The 18,339-nt window shown below is 42.2% G+C and overlaps 2 protein-coding genes across 3 annotated transcripts in view; one reads left to right on the top strand and one right to left on the bottom strand.

Moving 5' to 3' along the window:
* Positions 1–930: 930 nt before the first annotated feature.
* On the bottom strand, positions 931–8,352 carry cmtm6 (CKLF-like MARVEL transmembrane domain containing 6). 2 transcript variants are annotated; one of them, XM_035163846.2, is made up of 5 exons: positions 8,194–8,352; positions 6,934–7,054; positions 5,230–5,406; positions 3,623–3,721; positions 931–3,022 (listed from the first exon to the last, which is right to left on the bottom strand). In XM_035163846.2, the coding sequence occupies exons 2-5, from the start codon at positions 7,045–7,047 to the stop codon at positions 2,867–2,869; spliced, it is 546 nt and encodes a 181-aa protein (XP_035019737.1). In that variant the 5' UTR covers positions 7,048–7,054; positions 8,194–8,352; the 3' UTR covers positions 931–2,866. The 2 variants fall into 2 exon arrangements, with proteins under 2 accessions (XP_035019737.1, XP_035019736.1); XM_035163845.2 differs by having other exon boundaries at positions 6,934–7,077; positions 8,194–8,351.
* A 403-nt stretch (positions 8,353–8,755) lies between these two features.
* Positions 8,756–18,339, top strand: part of cpne4a (copine IVa) — a 29,092-nt gene continuing 19,508 nt past the window's right edge. The window contains exons 1-5 of the mRNA XM_035163844.2: positions 8,756–8,869; positions 13,452–13,643; positions 15,204–15,377; positions 16,745–16,816; positions 17,528–17,602. Of these exons, the coding sequence (XP_035019735.1) occupies positions 13,473–13,643; positions 15,204–15,377; positions 16,745–16,816; positions 17,528–17,602 (492 nt within the window). The 5' untranslated portion in view covers positions 8,756–8,869; positions 13,452–13,472. The remainder of the gene's footprint in view (positions 8,870–13,451; positions 13,644–15,203; positions 15,378–16,744; positions 16,817–17,527; positions 17,603–18,339) is intronic.

Below are 18,339 nucleotides of genomic sequence, written 5' to 3'. Positions count from 1 at the left end.
GGACAAGAGGCTCCTTGAAATGCAGGTGAAGAGGTTCAGTGTGACGTCTGTTCACAGTGTTTGTCTTTATATACAGTCACTGATCCTCTTTATATACAGTCACTGATCGTCTTTATATACAGTCACTGATCATCTTTATATATAGTCACTGATCGTCTTTATAAGTCCTGATTCTTTATATACAGTCACTGATCTTATATACAGTCACTGATCGTCTTTATATACACAGTTACTGTCGTCTTTATATACAGTCACTGATCGTCTTTATATACAGTCACTGATCGTCTTTATATACAGTCACTGATCTTTTACAGTCACTGATGGTCTTTATATACAGTCACTGATCGTCTTTATATACAGTCACTGATCATCTTTATATACAGTCACTGATCATCTTTATATACAGTCACTGAAGGTCTTTATATACAGTCACTGATCGTCTTTATATACAGTCACTGATCATCTTTATATACAGTCACTGAAGGTCTTTATTACAGTCACTGATTCGTCACGTCATCTTATACAGTCACTGATCATCTTTATATACAGTCACTGAAGGTCTTTATATACAGTCACTGATCATCTTTATATACAGTCACTGATGGTCTTTATATACAGTCACTGATCCTCTTTATATACAGTCACTGATGTTTATATACAGTCACTGATCATCTTTATATACAGTCACTGATCATCTTTATATACAGTCACTGATCGTCTTTATATACAGTCACTGATCATCTTTATATACAGTCACTGATCATCTTTATATACAGTCACTGATCATCTTTATATACAGATGTTTCTTGTTTTATATATAAACTGTGCACGTTTCTCACACAGCATCTCATGTTTTATATTTTCACTTTTCAAAAATCAATAACATGATTCAAACTGATCAATACATCCAAATAAAAACTCTGACATTTATTCTTTGAAAATCTGTTTATTACACGACAGAAAAAATACTGATCAGAGAAATTGTAGATTTTCTGTGTATAAATTATAAAAACATTTTTCTCTCTTCCAAAATAAACTTGGTTTGGTCGTGAACATGAATCATGTTGAAATATAAAAAACTTTTCTGGATTGTCTGACTTACATGAAATAGAAAATAATATTTTTAAAAAGGTTCCAGTATATTCAAGGTTTTATTTTACAGTTGTCATTGATTGGTTCCAGTAAATATACAGAGTCAAAGGTAAAACATGAACAATATAATAAGTGTCACACCTCAGATTTCCTGCTCCATCAATTAAACCCTGAATTAATCATCTTAACACGTCTGATTTAAAGTTAATTTTCACTTTCAATTCTGTCTTCTGAAATTCTGGAATTTAAATAAAACTAAAAAACAAGAGGAAACCTGTGACCTCTTGAAGGAACGCAAAGACAAACACTTGTTAAAACTTCACTGGTGGGTTTCAGTTGCATAAAAGTTAAAATATGAACAAAGACATTTTTTTGTTGTGACTAAAGTGTAAAATCACTTTAGTCTGATTCGAGTCGTTCACTGGCTCCTTCACCCAAAATGTTCAAATCCTTTTGAAACTTTCCACCTGGAACAAACAAACCTGATCATAGAAAATTCAAACAAAACTCTGTTCTGGATAATTCAGACTAAATTAATCAAACATTCATTCCTTCATTCAAACTAAATTCAGACTCAAATATTATCTCAGAAATCAACAGACCAGTGAAACAGAACATTTCACATCAACATCCGACTGAAAACAAACAACTAAAGTTTAAATCGATAAAATTCAGACAGAATGACAAACAGCTGGATTCCTCGTTCGATTCATATTTAGAAATTATTTATATTTGCGACAAAACATCAACATTTCCTTCATAAAAAGAGAATAAAGTTTTTAAGACAATAAAAATCAGTTAGAACAAGATGAAGAAAAGACTAAAAAAATCTCTTAACAAGTTAAAAATATTAAACATTTAAAATAAAGAAACTTTTATACGTACGAAGGTGAAATTAGAAATAAAGACCAGATCTGACGCACTTCAAATCAAAATGAGTTTAAACTTTAAAATTCTGAGTTTAGTGACAGATTTTCTTCCGTAGGTTCGTTAGACGACAGCAGCTCGAAACGTAAAGAACCTCGTGTGTGCGATGTCACTTCAGCTGCTTCATTTCATTTTTCAACGTTTCCGTTAGAGCAGCGACAGCAAACGTGATATGTGACTCACTTCCTGTTTCCTGATCAGTTATGGCACCGTGTGTGAGATTGACCTTCTGTGTAAAGAGCCTTGAGATAATGTTGATTATGATTTGCTGCTACACAAATAAAATTGAACTGAACTGATTGGCTGATCTTGATTAATAAGTGAATTGCAGAAGCCTGACGACAAACAGCTCCCTCTGCTGGACACTTCTTATCATCGACGTCTTGTGGCGTGCTGTGAACTCGTCCGGTAACAGGTTGAAAAACGTCTTTTCTCTAAATCATCAGAAAAACACAACCAGTCGACCTTTTCTTCTCTAAATGTTTCATTTGAAATATTTTTCCTTGTGTGACGTGAAAGTTTCATATTGACTTTTATACAAATGAGCAACAGTTTAACTAAAGTTGAAAAACGTTCAGCTTTATGACCGATTTGCTGTAAAGCAGAACATTTAGTGGTTGCATGGTTTTAGTGTCGTTCCTCCTGGTCACACTCTGCACTGTGAGTCCTTGATTATCGGAAGATTGATCCAATTGTAAAACAAAGTTTCCTCAACTCTGAACGACTAAAAACTGGATTTGAATTTATTTCAGAAAAACGTCAAGTCGACCACCTGCCGCTCCGGTCGCCACATTAAAAGGAGTAGTGTGTAAAATAAGCTCTGAATGCATTGAACACACATTAAAACTCATTCTGCCGCGTTGAGTTTCTCCGTCTCCACTTGAGGCTCCCCCCCCGCGGGGCTGCCGCCACCGGACTGCGGCTTCTGAAAAGGAAATCCGCTGGTTCTGTAAAAGAAGAAGAGGTCCACGAAGAACGCCGACATCGCCATGAAACCAAACACCTGGAGGAGGAGGAAAATACAACCAGGTTAATGCAGAGATTCTTAAGAAAGAAAGAAAAGGAGGAGGAGAGAAAGAAAAGAAGAACTGCAGAGGAGACGAGGAAACAGCCAAGGAAAGGAGACTCGGCCAATAGGAGGGAGGAAAAGAAACAGTTAAGTTAAGAGAGGGAAAGAAAGAAGGAGGTGTCGAATAAAATCAGGAGATAAGAAAGAAAACAAGTGGACAGAGAAGGAGGTAGAGAAGGAAAGACAGGAGAGGTAGGAGGCAAGGAAGCAATGAGGAAGAAGGAGGATATGAAGAGACAGGGATGAAAGTAGCAAAAGAAAGACTGAGGTAGGAGAGGAAACAAGGAGCTAGGAGAGTAAAAGAGCAAACAATGAGGAACAGAGGAGGTAGGAAAGGAAAGAAGGTGATAGGGAATGACAGAAAGAGGTAGAGGAAGAAAAAGGAGGTGAGAAATTACATGAGGAGTTGGCGAAGGTATGAAAGGGAAAAATGTGTCTAGAAAAGGGAGGAACAATAGAAGGAAAAGAAGAAAGGAAGCAGTCAAGGAGAGGAGGAGGTAGGAAAGGAGGAGAAAAGGAGATATAGTGTCTCACCACAGCACTTTTCTCCAGATTCGTTCCGTTGTTGTCCGCCGCAAAAATGATGGAGGAGACGAGAAACAAGAAGGCGATGAGGGAGGTGTACCAGAAGTCCTGCAGAGAGGAGGGGGGCGGGGGGGAGAAGGGAGAAACAGGAGGAGCGGGGGAAGGAGAAGGAGGAGAAGGGAGAAGGAGGAGGAGAAGGAGGAGGAGAAGGAGGGGGAGGGAGAGGAGAAGGAGGAGAGTTTTGAAAGATTCTAAAACTTCTGGTAGAAAGTAACTCCTGATGAATCGAACCCTCCTTCGGTCTGAAGAACTCAAACTTCTACAAAACAAACTGGTGACGTAAACAAACACTGAAAACAAACATGGCCGACAGTCGTTTCCACAAATATTAGATTAGTAAATTAGTGTGAATGCCACAGATCAGGGTTCACCCGTCTGACGGTGGAGACATGCCGTGGGGGGGGTGCTGTGTTCCCGGCTGTAGAAGCTACGATGAGGCCAAATCTATGGGCGTCGTGTTCCACGGTCTACCGACCAGAGACCCGCAGCGCTGCAGGACGTGGCTGGCCGCCATCAGGAGCCCCCGGTACGACCAGCACACCCCGGTGTCCCGGTACAGCGGCGTCCGGGGGTGCAGCCTGCACTTCACACCGGAGGACTACGAGGAGGACTACCGGGCGAAGATACTCAACGTCCCGCCCAAACCCACGCTAAAGAGCGGGGCTGTGCCCTCAGTGTTCCCCGGGGGAGAGCAGCGAGAGCCCGGCCACGCCCCGGGCCCCGGCCCCCGGCCCCCCGGGCCCCCGGCCCCAAAGAGAAGCAGAACCGGGGCTCAGGTACATGTGGAACCGGCTCGGTTATTATTGTTATTCATGTAATTAGTATAAGTTATAACCATTAGACTTTAAACTCTGAGTCCAGTTCGTCAGATCCACACCGGAACTGGGTCAATGATCACATGACCATTGTTATTTACCACAGACACTAAATAAAGATGGATGACACCAGAAATGAAGCCAAAATATCTCAGACACAGCCATCTTGTGGTGATGACGTCATTTGCAGTCAGGCTGCGTTCATAAAGTCTAAATCATCTCCTTTCCTAACCACTAAATCATCTCCTTTCCAAATCATCTCCTTTCTAACCACTAAATCATCTCCTTTCCTAACCATTAAATCATCTCCTTTCCTAACCATTAAATCATCTCCTTTCCTAACCATTAAATCATCTCCTTTCCTAACCACTAAATCATCTCCTTTCCTAACCACTAAATCATCTCCTTTCCTAACCATTAAATCATCTCCTTTCCTAACCACTAAATCATCTCCTTTCCTAACCACTAAATCATCTCCTTTCCTAATCACAGAAAATCAGCAAATCATCCCATGAGAATAATTGAAACTTTGAGAATTATAAATTTTCTTTTAAATCAGCTTTGATGAACAGTTTGTTCAGATTAGGACGAAGTGGATTGAAAACTGTTTTAAGTGGAACTATTCCTTCACTGATCTCAGCAGGAGCTCAGGTTCAGAGTTAGTTTGGATGGAACCAACAGAACAAGTCGGAGTCTGGATCTTCTCCATCCTCCTCATATTAAACGTGGAGCAGCTCTTACCAGACTTGCCCAGCAGGCGACGCCGACCCTGGCGTGCAGGGTGGTGGAGAGGAGGACGAGAAGCAGCAGGGTGAAGAGGAACGCCGTGCAGCTGACAAACTCAAAGAAGTAGAGGGCGAAGCAGCTGTTACAGCTGCTGACCACCTCCTCCAGGATGAAGGCCACGAAGGAGAAGATCTGACAGAGGAAACGAAGAACATCAGGTCACAAACATCTGGCGGCAGTGACCCTTTCTCCCACAGGCCGTTTCACTGAGTAAAACTAAAATCAGCAGAGGAGACAGTTTCAGAACATGATATTGAGACAGAAACGATTATAAATCTGCTGATTATCGGTAAAATTATTGAAAATAGGAGGAAATTATGAAAAATTATCCATCACTGTTTCCTAAATTTGAACACCAGAAAATATGAAGTTTCTGCACATGTCAGAGCACGTCACACTGTTGAGGTCCGTTAGAGGCCGCCTCCTTCGTCGGCCCCTCACCGCCCCGGACCTGTCCAGAAGCCGAACACACCGGGAGAGGCAGCGTCCACTTTGTCGTCTTCACACGAGAAACAACTTTAAATCAGGATCAACGATTCTCCTCTGTCTTTTAGGAAATCGGAAAATGACCAATTGTTGATTCTGCTCTTAATGTTTACTCTTATTTGTTGTTTTTATTCTGTATTTCCATCTAAACGTGTGTGTGTGTGTGTGTGTGTGTGTGTGTGTGTGTGTGTGTGTGTGTGTGTGTGTGTGTGTGTGTGTCTGTGTGTGTGTGTCCTTGTAAAAATTCTATAAATTTAAATTACGGGTGTAACTGTGACATCATTTCACAACATTTACTTACGTTTTACAAATCAAACAATCTATTAACTTATTGACAAGTAATATAGTTGTTATAGTGCAGTGTCTCTGCGCTGTGTGTTTGGATCATGTGGTGAACCAAACTGGGCCACTGGGTTTTATTATTGGAACGTGTCAGTATATAAAAACTCTGTTTCCCTGAAACTGAGACAAACCCTGAGCCACAGAGTGAAATCAGAGCGTCTGACGTCAGAGGTGTGAAACGCACACTGAGCTGGCAGCAGGTTTGCAGCATCATGGCTACAGTTTAATTCCCATCGCATACTTCAGGTTTTCATCAGGGGGTCGAGTATCAACCGTCAGTGACGTCACCGGCTGGTTCGTCAGCTGCTGCTCTGGAGCCTCAGTTTGACATGACGTCCTGCGCCATCTTGGTTGTTTGAAACCAGAAGTAACCATATTTGGAGGAGCAGGGGTGGAGCCTGACTGAGCTGGAGGACACGCCCACCTACACCTGCCATCATTTAGTTTTTCTACATTGTCTCAATGAAACCATGATAACACAGAGGCATCATGGGAAGGTCAACCTGAACATCCGCTTTTTCTGAGCTCCTGCTCCCGTTAAATGTTGCAACAGCAGCTCAGAGATCTGCTAACGACAGCTCTGCTACACTTTCACTTCCCAGTGTCCACACACACACACACACACACACACACACACACACACACACACACACACACACACACACACACACACACACACACACACACACACACACACACACACACACACACACACACACACACACACACACACACACACACACACACGATGAAGCAACAGGTCCTGACTCAGCTGTATGTGTTTGAATGAAACAAACAGAAATACAACAGTTTCAGGATCTTTGAACTCACCACTTCAATGACTTTGACCACGAAGCGGCGTTTGTCCAGACGCTCCGATGGAACCTGGAACCAGGAAGATTTGGGGTTCGGAGCCGTCGTGACAGAATAAACTTCAGACGCCATGATGGAGCTGAGACACAACAGAGAGAGTTCCTGTGTCACAGGACGACACATGATGTCAGAGCGAGATGGTTGAACGTGATGTCAGAAACCATGTTTCCTGAAGGTCATCATGTGTTTGTCCTGAACCAAAGACAGCTAGCTGCTACACATCTGTGGTTGTCTTTATGTATCGTCTCTGCTAGCAGCTAGCAGCTAGCAGCCAGGCTGATAAACCTAAAATGATTATTTTTGTGTGTAAATGTTTAATATCAACAATGTGTTTGTGTTGGTGGAGGAAATAATGTGAACGTCACACAACAACAACACAAACAGAAGTAAACCTGCAGCTCCGATCCACTCGGCACCAACACTGAACTATTTAAACCCTAAAACACGAGAAACTCACACTCAGGTCCAAAGAGTCCAGAGTGGTTCTTCGGTCAGGAAGACATTACATGTGGACACGCTGTCCTTCCACTAAAATGTCCATTCTGACAGTAGAGGAATAGGAAGATGTCACATGGCAGCGACACATACCACAGGCTTCAGTGTCAGAGCAACACAACACGGACTGTGCAGCACAAACACCAGTTCTCAATCTGCGACTCAGTTCTTGTTCTGTGAAACTCTACAACAGTTCATTTTAAGATCGAAAATACTGAACATCTTCACATTTCAAAGAATATTTGTATATTTTATTAAAACTCCTGAAAACCTTTGTCATGTGTGTACCTGGAAGTAAATCTACTCAAGTAAAGTGACAAATGTACTCAAGTACAGTAAATAAGTAAAGGTACTTATTTAAATTTAAAGGTACTTATTTACTGCCCATCACTGCAGGTGACGTCCAGGTGAAGAGTCAGAGGCAGTGAACTTATAAGATGTGGATAGTTCATGAAAGTAAAAGTGTGAGGAGTGTGTGTGTGTGTGTGTGTGTGTGTGTGTGTGTGTGTGGTGTGTGTGTGTGTGTGTGTGTGTGTCTGAGTGTGTGTGTGTATGTGATGTTCTAATAACTCACATGTGAACGTTTTAATGGATAAAACGTCACTTTAGAAAAGAGCCGATGTTAAATGTTATAATTTAGAGTTTGATCGGTTTCCTCTCATGACAGAAACGACTCAGCGGAGCGGAAGTCACATGAAATAAAATAAGAGTTGGTGAACTCACGTTGGATCAGGAAACAAAGTTCACACTCGTCGCTTCGCGTCTCATCAAACTTCTTCAAACTTCTTCAAACTTCTTCAAACTTCTTCACGATGATTCTGAGGAAACAAACTTCTTCAAACTTCCGCATTTAACGACTTTCTCTCCTCTCTCCTCACTTCCGGTTTCAGCTTTTCAAACTAAAGTTGTTCCGGCAGCTCATCACAGTTTCTGTCCCGTTTTATTTTATTATAATATTTAAGTTTGAATCTGAATCCCGTAGTTTTTTTATTTGAGGTAAAATAATCAGATTCAGCTTTCTTTAAAAAATAAACAATGATTTTCATGTGTTTCTGTGTTCAGGTGATTTAATAACAATAACAATAAGTGTCTCCCGCTCCTTCGTGTTTCTCCGTCGATGTGGTCGTCGCTCCTCCCCGGCCTGTGCTCCCTGTGCTCGGCCGGCAGGGGGCGCTGCAGCCCGCTGCCTCTCTCCGTGTCTCCTCCTCCCCGGTGTGTGTGTGAGGCTTCCCCCGCTATAAAGGCGTGAGAGGCGGCTGCAGGCTGCAGAGGCTCCGGCAGCCACAGGAGGAGGTGGAGGAGGAGCAGGAGGAGCAGGAGGAAGAAGATGAAGATGAAGATGAAGCGGAGCTGAATCCGGAAACTTTCTGATGCTTCTTCTCTCTGAGGCTGTGAGCAGGTAAAACGCTTTCTGTGACTTCTGTCATCTCACATGGACTTCATCTGATCCCATCATGTTTCTGCATGTGTGACAGAGAACTGGAGTCAGAACATGGTTCAGGACATGTTAGAGACATGTTAGAGACAGAGAACTGGAGTCAGGACATGTCTGAAACGTGTTAGAGACAGAGAACTGGAGTCAGGACATGTCTGAAACGTGTTAGAGACAGAGAACTGGAGTCAGAACATGTTAGAGACATGTTAGAGACAGATAACTGGAGTCAGAACATGGTTCAGGACATGTTAGAGACATGTTAGAGACAGAGAACTGGAGTCAGGACATGGTTCAGGACATGTTAGAGACATGTTAGAGACAGAGAACTGGATTCAGAACATGGTTCAGGACATGTTAGAGACATGTTAGAGACAGAGAACTGGATTCAGAACATGGTTCAGGACATGTTAGAGACATGTTAGAGACAGAGAACTGGAGTCAGGACATGTCTGAAACGTGTTAGAGACAGAGAACTGGAGTCAGAACATGTTAGAGACATGTTAGAGACGAGAACTGGAGTCAGAACATGTTAGAGACAGAGAACTGGAGTCAGAACATGTTAGAGACATGTTAGAGACAGATAACTGGAGTCAGAACATGTTAGAGACAGAGAACTGGAGTCAGAACATGTCTGAAACGTGTTAGAGACAGAGAACTGGATTCAGAACATGTTAGAGACATGTTAGAGACATGTTAGAGACAGAGAACTGGAGTCGGAACATGTTAGAGACATGTTAGAGACAGAGAACTGGAGTCGGAACATGTCTGAAACGTGTTAGAGACAGAACTGGATTCAGAACATGGTTCAGAACATGTTAGAGACATGTGAGAGACAGAGAACTGGAGTCAGAACATGTTAGAGACATGTGAGAGACAGAGAACTGGAGTCAGAACATGTTAGAGACAATAGAGACAATAGAGAGAGAGGAGGTGTTGAGATGCTGCTGTGGTTAAAGTCAGTCAATATTCTGTTGGAGCAGGAGGCAAAACAATGACGACTGTTTGTGTGTGTCTTTCTATAGTTATGAGGACTTTGTGGCTGGTCCTCACAAATTCAATGAGCTGTTTGAGGGTCAGACTTGGTTTTAGGGTTAGTTGTGATGGTTATGGGTTAGGTTAGGGTTAGGTTAGAATCAGGTTTAAGGTAGGGTAAGGGGCTGGGGAATGTATTATGCCAATGAGTTTCCTCACAACTACAGAGAGACAAGTGTGTGTGTGTGTGTGTTTAAACCTGAGGAACTGATTAATCCTCACTAGTGATAACTATCAGTTCTGAACACGTCCTGGTGTTGAAACCCTGACGCGCCCTAACCCTCTGTACAGATGTAACATACATGTTCAATGATGTGATCTGTAACATGCCTCAGTGTTTCTCAGTGTTGTCGTAGCTCCAGGGTTTGGACTCGTTCACACCTTGTTTGTTTCAGACCTTCAAACTTCAGTTTAGTCTGAACCTAAATATCAGGTGTGAAAGGTTCCTCAGACCAACGCACCAAACTTTAATCGGGTGCTGATGCTGCTAGTGATACCATCATGCTGTTACCATGGCAACCAGATGAAACGCTTCATTCATTTTCTCCATTCAAACAGAGAGACTACTACCCCCAACTGACAACACGTCAGACGCCGTCTACAAACCAATCAGAGTCAAGTATAGGTAGACGCAGCCCACTATGGAACAAACACATGAAGCTTCAGACTCTCAGGTGTGAAAAGTGTCGTCGTTTAAATAACAAAATGAATCAGTTCCAGCTCAGAGCAGGAAACGGAACATGAAGACAAATGGGCCGGATCATATGGAAATGTCATTTTCAATGAGTGTTTGAATGACAGATGAGTGAGATTCATGAGACAGGAGAATGGACCTCGTTTATTTTCTCAGTGTTTCTACGTCTGTAGTTGTTCAGTCGTTCTGTGAGTGTTAAAAAACAGTTTGAATCAGGGTGGAAATCATGTGAAGCAGAGGTCGACAGATTGTTAATCAGACATGATGATGAACAGAGATAACAGTAAACGTTGGTCCGTGCGGATGAGATCAGAAACCACAGATTAACCTGCAGCTCCGTCATTTTTAAATCCTCCGTACGAGTGTTTCAATTTCTTTCATCACTTCATCCACGTGAAACTTTGTTCATCATCACTGTCACTGTTTACCTTGGTTTTTCTTGTTAAATCGGAATTTATCTGACGGAGGATTCTCCACAATCTGTTTGACCCGTTTATCCTCAGAAACATCAGAGAAGAGACTCATTCTCTGTAACTTCCTGTTAGAAACACAATCTGTCCACCAGCAGGAATAAAGTGTGAGAACAGAGTTCACTAAAACACGCTGACATCCGTCTGTGCTGTTCAAGGTGACAATGTCCACACAATAGAGTCAGTGCATGTTGTGTAGTTGGTGTTTGTGAAGCAGCAGCAGCAGGTTGTCGGGTCCGACTCGTTCAAACAGGAACATGTGGGAACATCCAGGCGAGGGGCGGAGCCTGTAGAGCAGCAGGGGCGGAGCCTGTAGAGCAGCAGGAGGCCGGACATGACGTATAAACTCTGCTGTGGAAAGATCAGTGTTGTTGTTTACAGCTCATCCACACCGGCGTCGGCCCTCATCACCAGAAGATCTGGAACCTCCTCGTGTTTCCAAGTGGACGTCTTCATCTTCTACGTGTACGGCTCCTCTTCTTCATCCTGAGATCTTTGTGTTCTTCCAGTTTCACGTCCGTCACGTGTTAGAAACCTCATCAACACGTCCACTCAATATTTTTTTATTTTCATTTCTTTACTCACCAAGTTCTTCCTCCAGAAGTGAAGACACCAACGTTAACTCTTGTTTTCTTCGATCACTTCTTTGCTCCTGCGACCCGACTCGTCACCGAAGGAGAAGAAACTCGATGTTTGACGACAATTTTTCAAAATACGTGTATTTTCTGATTTGTCATTTTGTTGCTGCTCTCCCTGAGAAATCCTCATGTTGCTGTATTTCAGTGACTTTACAGTGAAAACTGATCGTCTACAGATCTGTGGTGTGTTTTCAAACAACCTCCTGGATTCCGTCCTTCCTCCTCATGCTGTGTAACCGGAGCCGGCGGCGTGAGGGTATTTTTACAGGACGGTATCTGTAGCTTCCTGTGCAGAACATTAATGCTGGGCGCTCGGACGCCGCTGCCTCGCTCTGCCAGAGGTTAATCGGATGCGAGTGCTGCTGATGGGATAATGGCCGGAGCTGATGAAGTGATTGGTGGTTGAAGTGGAGATTCGATTCCTGACGCAGCGGAAATGGTTCCGATGGTGGAGGTCCTCAGACGACGGAGACGATGGAGGCTGAAGATCAGACGATAGAACATGAAGATGCCAAACGTTCAAATCTGATCAAACACTATTTCTTCAAATAGAAAATCTGTCTTTTATTCTTCTTTCACATATTTTTGGCTTTAAAAAGGAAAAAGTTAAATTCAGGAATAATGCGACAAAATAAACGTGAACTTTCTCAGACGATATTGTCGAACACAATTTGGAAATTCTTCCTAACGTTGACATCATATTTTTGCAGTTATGACTTTTTAAAGTGGAGACGTTTGGATGAAGTTTGGAAACTGACGACATTTCTGAAAAGTTATATCGAGTGAGGATATTGAGTGTTGATGGTTTTGGAAAGTGGAGATTGACATTTTCCGAACATCTTTTGTGGACATGTTTTTCAAAATTGGAAACAAAAACTGAACGTGTTTTTTTCCACTTGTTTTGCCTTTGTGAACATTTTTTAAACTGACATTAGCAGAAAAGACATTTTCCTTTTTACTGAAAATAATCAAATCATTTTTATGTAAATTGTCATTTTCTTTTAGATCGAAATCTTAAATAGAAACAAAGAATCAGGACGGTTAGTGTGGTGCTGCGTTAGTGCAGGTCCTCACTGAATTTAAAATGTGTGAACAAGTGAACATGGTTTTAAATAAATGTGATAAATCATCAAACACATGATGTTGTTACATGAAACAGTAGAAAATATTTTGAATGAGTTTGTCTTTAGACTTTTACATTTCTGTGAGCAAATGGAATAAAAAGATAATAAAATAAAATATGAATGCTCACAGAATTGATTTCCTGCAAATGACAAAGATAAATGACGTCATTGTTTTTTGGAGATGATTTAGACATAAAACACATTTCTGCCTCCGCCACAATCAAACAGAGGAGGAACTACTTTCTCCTAATCACGATTGTTTTTAAAACTAAGTTCTGACATCTTTAAAAAACTTAAAGTACATCTTCACGACTACGTTTTCATTTTAAAACAAACTACTCTGGAGTTTTAGAAAGTTTTTAGCTTGACGAACAGAAACGGAGGCGTTTGGAACCGATGACGTAGACGCTCACAACCTGTTGCTGATTGGGTCTTTTCAGTCATGACGTAGTCAGGCTCCTGTCACATGACCTCCTTCAGGAAGAAAACAACCAGCCTCAGCTACCAGAGGACAACAACATGGAGAATCCTGTTGTAAGGAACTGAGTGATAATGTGTCCCCTTAACCAATCATTTGTCCTCACGTAGACTTCCTGTCCCGCCTCCACCATGAGTGACATCTACGAGTCAGCGGCCAACTCCCTGGGTCTCTTCAGCAGCCCCTGTCTGACCAAAGTGGAACTGCGACTCACCTGTAAAGGAATCTCAGACCGAGACGCTCTGTCCAAACCCGACCCCTGCGTCGTCCTCAAAATGAAGTCCCACGGACAGTGGATGGAGGTAGGTCGCCACGGCAACCTGAATGAACTCAGCTATAGTTTCTGGTTGTGATGATTTTAATGTTTTCATTCTCGTTTATTTCGACTTCGTTTGACTTTTGGTTTCTTTTCTTCCTGACCTTCGGTTTTGGTTCTTCTGAGGACTGAGAAACACTTGAGCTGTTTGAGGGACAGTTTGTTTACAATGATTATTTATCACCTTATTTCTGAGTTTCTGATCATCTCTGTGATACATGAGGGGATGAGATGACACAGGCTCAACATCTGGCTGAGTGACCACATGTGCTCCAGTCTGCTCTTTTATTCACTGAATCTTTTAATGCTGAAGTTCTTGTGTTTTTTATTTTAATTCTACAGTTGTTTAATAAGATTTAAATTACCATAATATTTGATCATATTTTTAAGTTTCAGTGGATATTATATAACACATGCAAATGTTGAAGAGGAGAACACACACACACACACACAGAATATCTGGTCTATAACGATAACACTTTTTAAACTCATGAACATGTTGAAGAGAAGAATTTAACTTAAAGCTGCAGCGACATCAAAATAAATCCTGGACATCTGATCTGAGATCAGTTTTTAAACGTCTGTGTTTGTGAATGTGTTGTTTTTAAATGTTTGTCATTAAAGTTGTCAAGTTGTTTGTCAGTGTGTTTGTGTGTGTGACTCGGTCAGACCTGGTTCCATTGACCCACTTCAAGTATTTTTAGCGGCGGTGGAAACGCAGATGAAACGTCCACACGGACTCAAACTTCTCTTCATGTTCTCTCTGCTGCTGCTTTTATTTTTCCTCTCGTCCCACTTCCCTCTCAGATCGTCTCCTTTAGTCAGCCTCGAACCGCCGAACCAATGACGTCTGACGTCTCCAAGAGACAAGAGACGTCCTCAGGCCTTCACTTTGTGAAGATCAGATCAAACACTGATCGATCTTTGGAGGATTGGAAGTAAAATCACAGAAAAAGAATCAGTCACCGAAATGCTTTTATACACAAACACATAAACTAAAGTTAAAGTGTCCAGCAGTCTTTGCTTGTCTCTATCTTCATGTGTCTCTCATGTGTCTCCTTGTGTCTCTATCATGTGTCTCTCATGTGTCTTGTTGTGTCTCTTTGTGTCTCTCCAGTGTCTCTCATGTTTCTCTTTGTGTCTTGTTGTGTCTCTTTGTGTCTCTCATGTGTCTCTTTGTGTCATGTTGTGTCTCTTTGTGTCTTGTTGTGTCTCTCATGTGTCTCTTTGTGTCTTGTTGTGTCTCTTTGTGTCTCTCATGTGTCTCTTTGTGTCACGTTGTGTCTCTTTGTGTCTCCTCCTCCTATGGCAGCTCTGCCTTGAATCTTGAGCCCAGGGACAGTTCATGTCCTCAGCTGTACCGACCGTCCCACTAAGATCACCTGTCAATCAATCAGTGTAGGCGGGACTGAGAGGTCTTCCACTTCCTGTGTGTCGTCCTTTCAGTTCACTACTCATCATTTTATTCTGTTAATATAAAAAACTAATGTGATATAATTATTTAATAAATATAATTCCTGGTGTTGTGTGTCGGTGTCTCCTGCAGGTGGACCGGACAGAGGCGATGCGCAGCTGTGTGAACCCCACATACTCTAAGGTTTTCACTCTGGACTTCTACTTTGAAGAGGTGCAGCGTCTACGCTTCGAGTTGTACGACATCAACAGCAACGGCCTGAAGGAGGCCGACTTCCTGGGCTCAGTGGAGTGCACGCTGGGACAGGTGATATTATACAATATGTATTATATTTATACATTATACTCACAGATTATATTTATACATTATACTCACATATTTTATTTATATAATATACTTAAAGATTATTCTCACAGATCATACTCAGAGATTATATTTACAGATTATTCTCACGGATTATATTTATATATTACACTCACAGATTATATTTACAGATTATATTTATAGATGATATTACATCTTAAATAAATCTTAAATGGTCCTGTCTTAAATATTAAATATAGACTTTAGCAGTTTTTTCTCCATCTGCCGTTGGCCCGGTTATAAATCGAAGTTAATTCTTCTCATCATGGCCGGATGGCGAGCGAAGTTTTGAGTTTCCTGGTGGCGGGGGCGGGAAACCGTGTTGGAAGAGTTTGAACAAGCAGAGCAGAAGATGAGGAGCAGCAGCCAAGGCTGAGACGGAACAATCAGCTCCCACCATGGTTGGAGACTCCCCCTCGCTCCTCCTCCTCCTCGTCTTTGTCTCTGCCAGCGGCGTCACGCCGACGGATGCCAGCTCCTTCACCGGCCAGATGGTCGACGCTCTGCTGACGGGCCTGGAAGAAACCGCCAGAAACCCCCTCTGAGGAAGAGGAGAGAGGACGGAGCCAGGAGACGAACTTTAGGTCCATGACGAAGAGGAAACAGTTTTCAAACAATGCAGCTTCATGATGACCAGAGCAGCTGAGTTTATACGACCCGACAGAGCTGCAAGAGACACGAGGGAACTGAGACCATACAAGTCCATACAAGTCCAGGTCCAGGTCTAAAACCAGATCTAAATCCAGGTCCAGATCTGAAACCAGATCTGAAACCAGATCAATCAACATCATCCTCACTTTCTGGAAATGTGTCAACTTCAAAGTTTTAAAGTTTCATGTAAAATGTGTTTTTTCTCAAACGTCAAACATAAAAACACAAGAAAGAGTGAAGCTGATTTAAGCTGCAGCTCATTGGTCCGTTCGACACCTGCACGACGTCCAGACGACAAATATTCAGTTTCAAAGAAACTCGTCTGTTTAGGATGATTTAGAGACTCTGAGCTCAAATCTGCAGAATTTTATTATTGATCAATCAGATCAAGTGAAACTGATCAAGTGTGTGTGTGTGTGTGTGTGTGTGTGTGTGTGTGTGTGTGTGTGTGTGTGTGTGTGTGTGTGTGTGTCTCTCTCTGTGTGTGTGTGTCTCTCTGTGTGTGTCTCTCTGTGTGTCTCTCTGTGTGTCTCTCTGTGTGTCTCTCTGTGTGTCTCTCTGTGTGTTTGTGTGTGCTGTGTCTCTTTCTGTGTGTCTCTCTGTCTGTCTCTCTGTGTGTCTCTCTGTGTGTGTCTCTGTGTGTGTCTGTGTGTGTGTAGATCATCTCTCAGAGGAAACTGTCTAAAGCTCTGCTCAGACCTGGAGGAACTGTGGGAAAAACCATCATCACGGTGAGTCTCTCTCTGATTGGTTCCCTTCATCGTGTGTGTGATCATTTGTAATCCGATTACAATCTGTTTCCGTGGATACACATGGACACAGTTTGATTCTTCACGAAGTTCAATGTATTTAGTTGAAATGGGCGGAGTCACTGAGTCACCTGATCCTCTGGTGTCCTCTGAGTCGTCATTGATCCACAGCTGAACGTCCCTCGTTCAGGAGGATTTATTTTGAAAGGTTCTGTGAACAGGAAGCTGCTGCAGTTACACAATCAGTTTTATTTCTTTTTTCTGTTTCCTCTTTTTTTCTTTTACCGTCATTCTTCTCTCCATTCATTTCCTTTTCTTATTAGATTCCTTCCTTCCATCCTTTCTTCTGCTAATCGCTGCTTCCTGTCATCTTTCACTCCTCTATTCTTTCTTTCCTTCTTCTGTCTTTCATTTTTTGTTTCCAGTTTTCTTTTTTTATATTCTTCACTGCTTCTCCCCCTCCATAATCATCTCTCTCTCTTATTCTTTCTTTCTTGCTTCTCTTCTTTTTCCGTGATGATTTTTTATTTTGGTCCATGTTCCCGTCTGCTAACACGGAGGAGGTGGGGTTTATGACCAATACTGCAGGTAGCCACCAGGGGGCGGTTCAAATGATTTGGCTTTATTTGTCATTCATGTTCAGTTGTGTTAAATGTCACAAGAGTGTGTGTGTGTGTGTGTGTGTTTGTTTAGATCACAGCGGAGGAGCTGACGGGGAACGACGACTACATCGAGCTCTCCTTCAGCGCCAGGAAACTGGATGATAAGGTAACAGCTGTGTGTGGGTGTGTAGTGTGTGTGCATGTGTGTGGGTGTGTGTGTGTGTGTGTAACCACTGTGTGTGTGTGTGTGTGTGTGTTTATTTTGTCTGCCGCTCCTGTTTCTTCTGCTGAAAGTTTAAATGAAAATAGTTATAAATAAAGTTTTGATAAAAACTAGACGAACAGATTTTTATTGCCATGTGACGTTTGGACAGATGTGACCTGCAGCTGGATGACGTCCTTCAGAGTTCTCTGTGTTAATATAGTTCTTGAAATATATCGTAAAGATAAATCTTCTTCCTCCTGTAAAATCCAGAGCATGTGACTGGGTCTGATTCGGGAGCCGCCTCCTTCATGACTGAACCCGAGAGAAGGATCGTTAGCTACAGCTCATAGCTAGCTTGTTAGCTTCGTCACTGCTGCATGGTGCACTATGAATCCTGGGATATGTTGACCTGAAGGACACATTTGAAATGAGACGGTCTCGTTGCTTCACTGTGACGCAACAATCTTTGAATGCAGTTACTGAAGAAGGTGAAGCCTGAAACCTGTGTTCTGTGTAGTGACCAGCAGGGGGCGACTCCTCTGGTAGTTTCTCTAGAAGTCTATAGAAAGTGACTTCTCACTTTATAACGTCAGTAAACATTCAGGAGTTTCTGTCTCAGTCTCTAGTTTCAAGTCTTCTTCAAACAGCTGATGTTCATTTCGTGAATTATGATCATTTAGAGTCAAACAGACCATAAA

This window comes from Hippoglossus stenolepis, chromosome 8, assembly GCF_022539355.2.
Source record: "Hippoglossus stenolepis isolate QCI-W04-F060 chromosome 8, HSTE1.2, whole genome shotgun sequence".
NCBI lineage: Eukaryota > Metazoa > Chordata > Actinopteri > Pleuronectiformes > Pleuronectidae > Hippoglossus > Hippoglossus stenolepis.
The sequence above is the reverse complement of the archived record's forward strand: the minus strand, read 5'-3'. Positions and strand labels throughout refer to the sequence as shown.

What these genes read in the sequence shown, in the direction of transcription:
- cmtm6 (XM_035163846.2), bottom strand. Translation starts at nt 7,047, where the DNA reads ATGGCGTCTGAAGTTTATTCTGTCACGACGGCTCCGAACCCCAAATCT. An exon ending in TGGTCAAAGTCATTGAAGTG is followed by an intron (nt 5,407 to 6,933) that starts GTGAGTTCAAAG and finishes TTCCTCTGTCAG; the next exon opens with ATCTTCTCCTTCGTGGCCTT. An exon ending in TCGCCTGCTGGGCAAGTCTG is followed by an intron (nt 3,722 to 5,229) that starts GTAAGAGCTGCT and finishes TCCTCTCTGCAG; the next exon opens with GACTTCTGGTACACCTCCCT.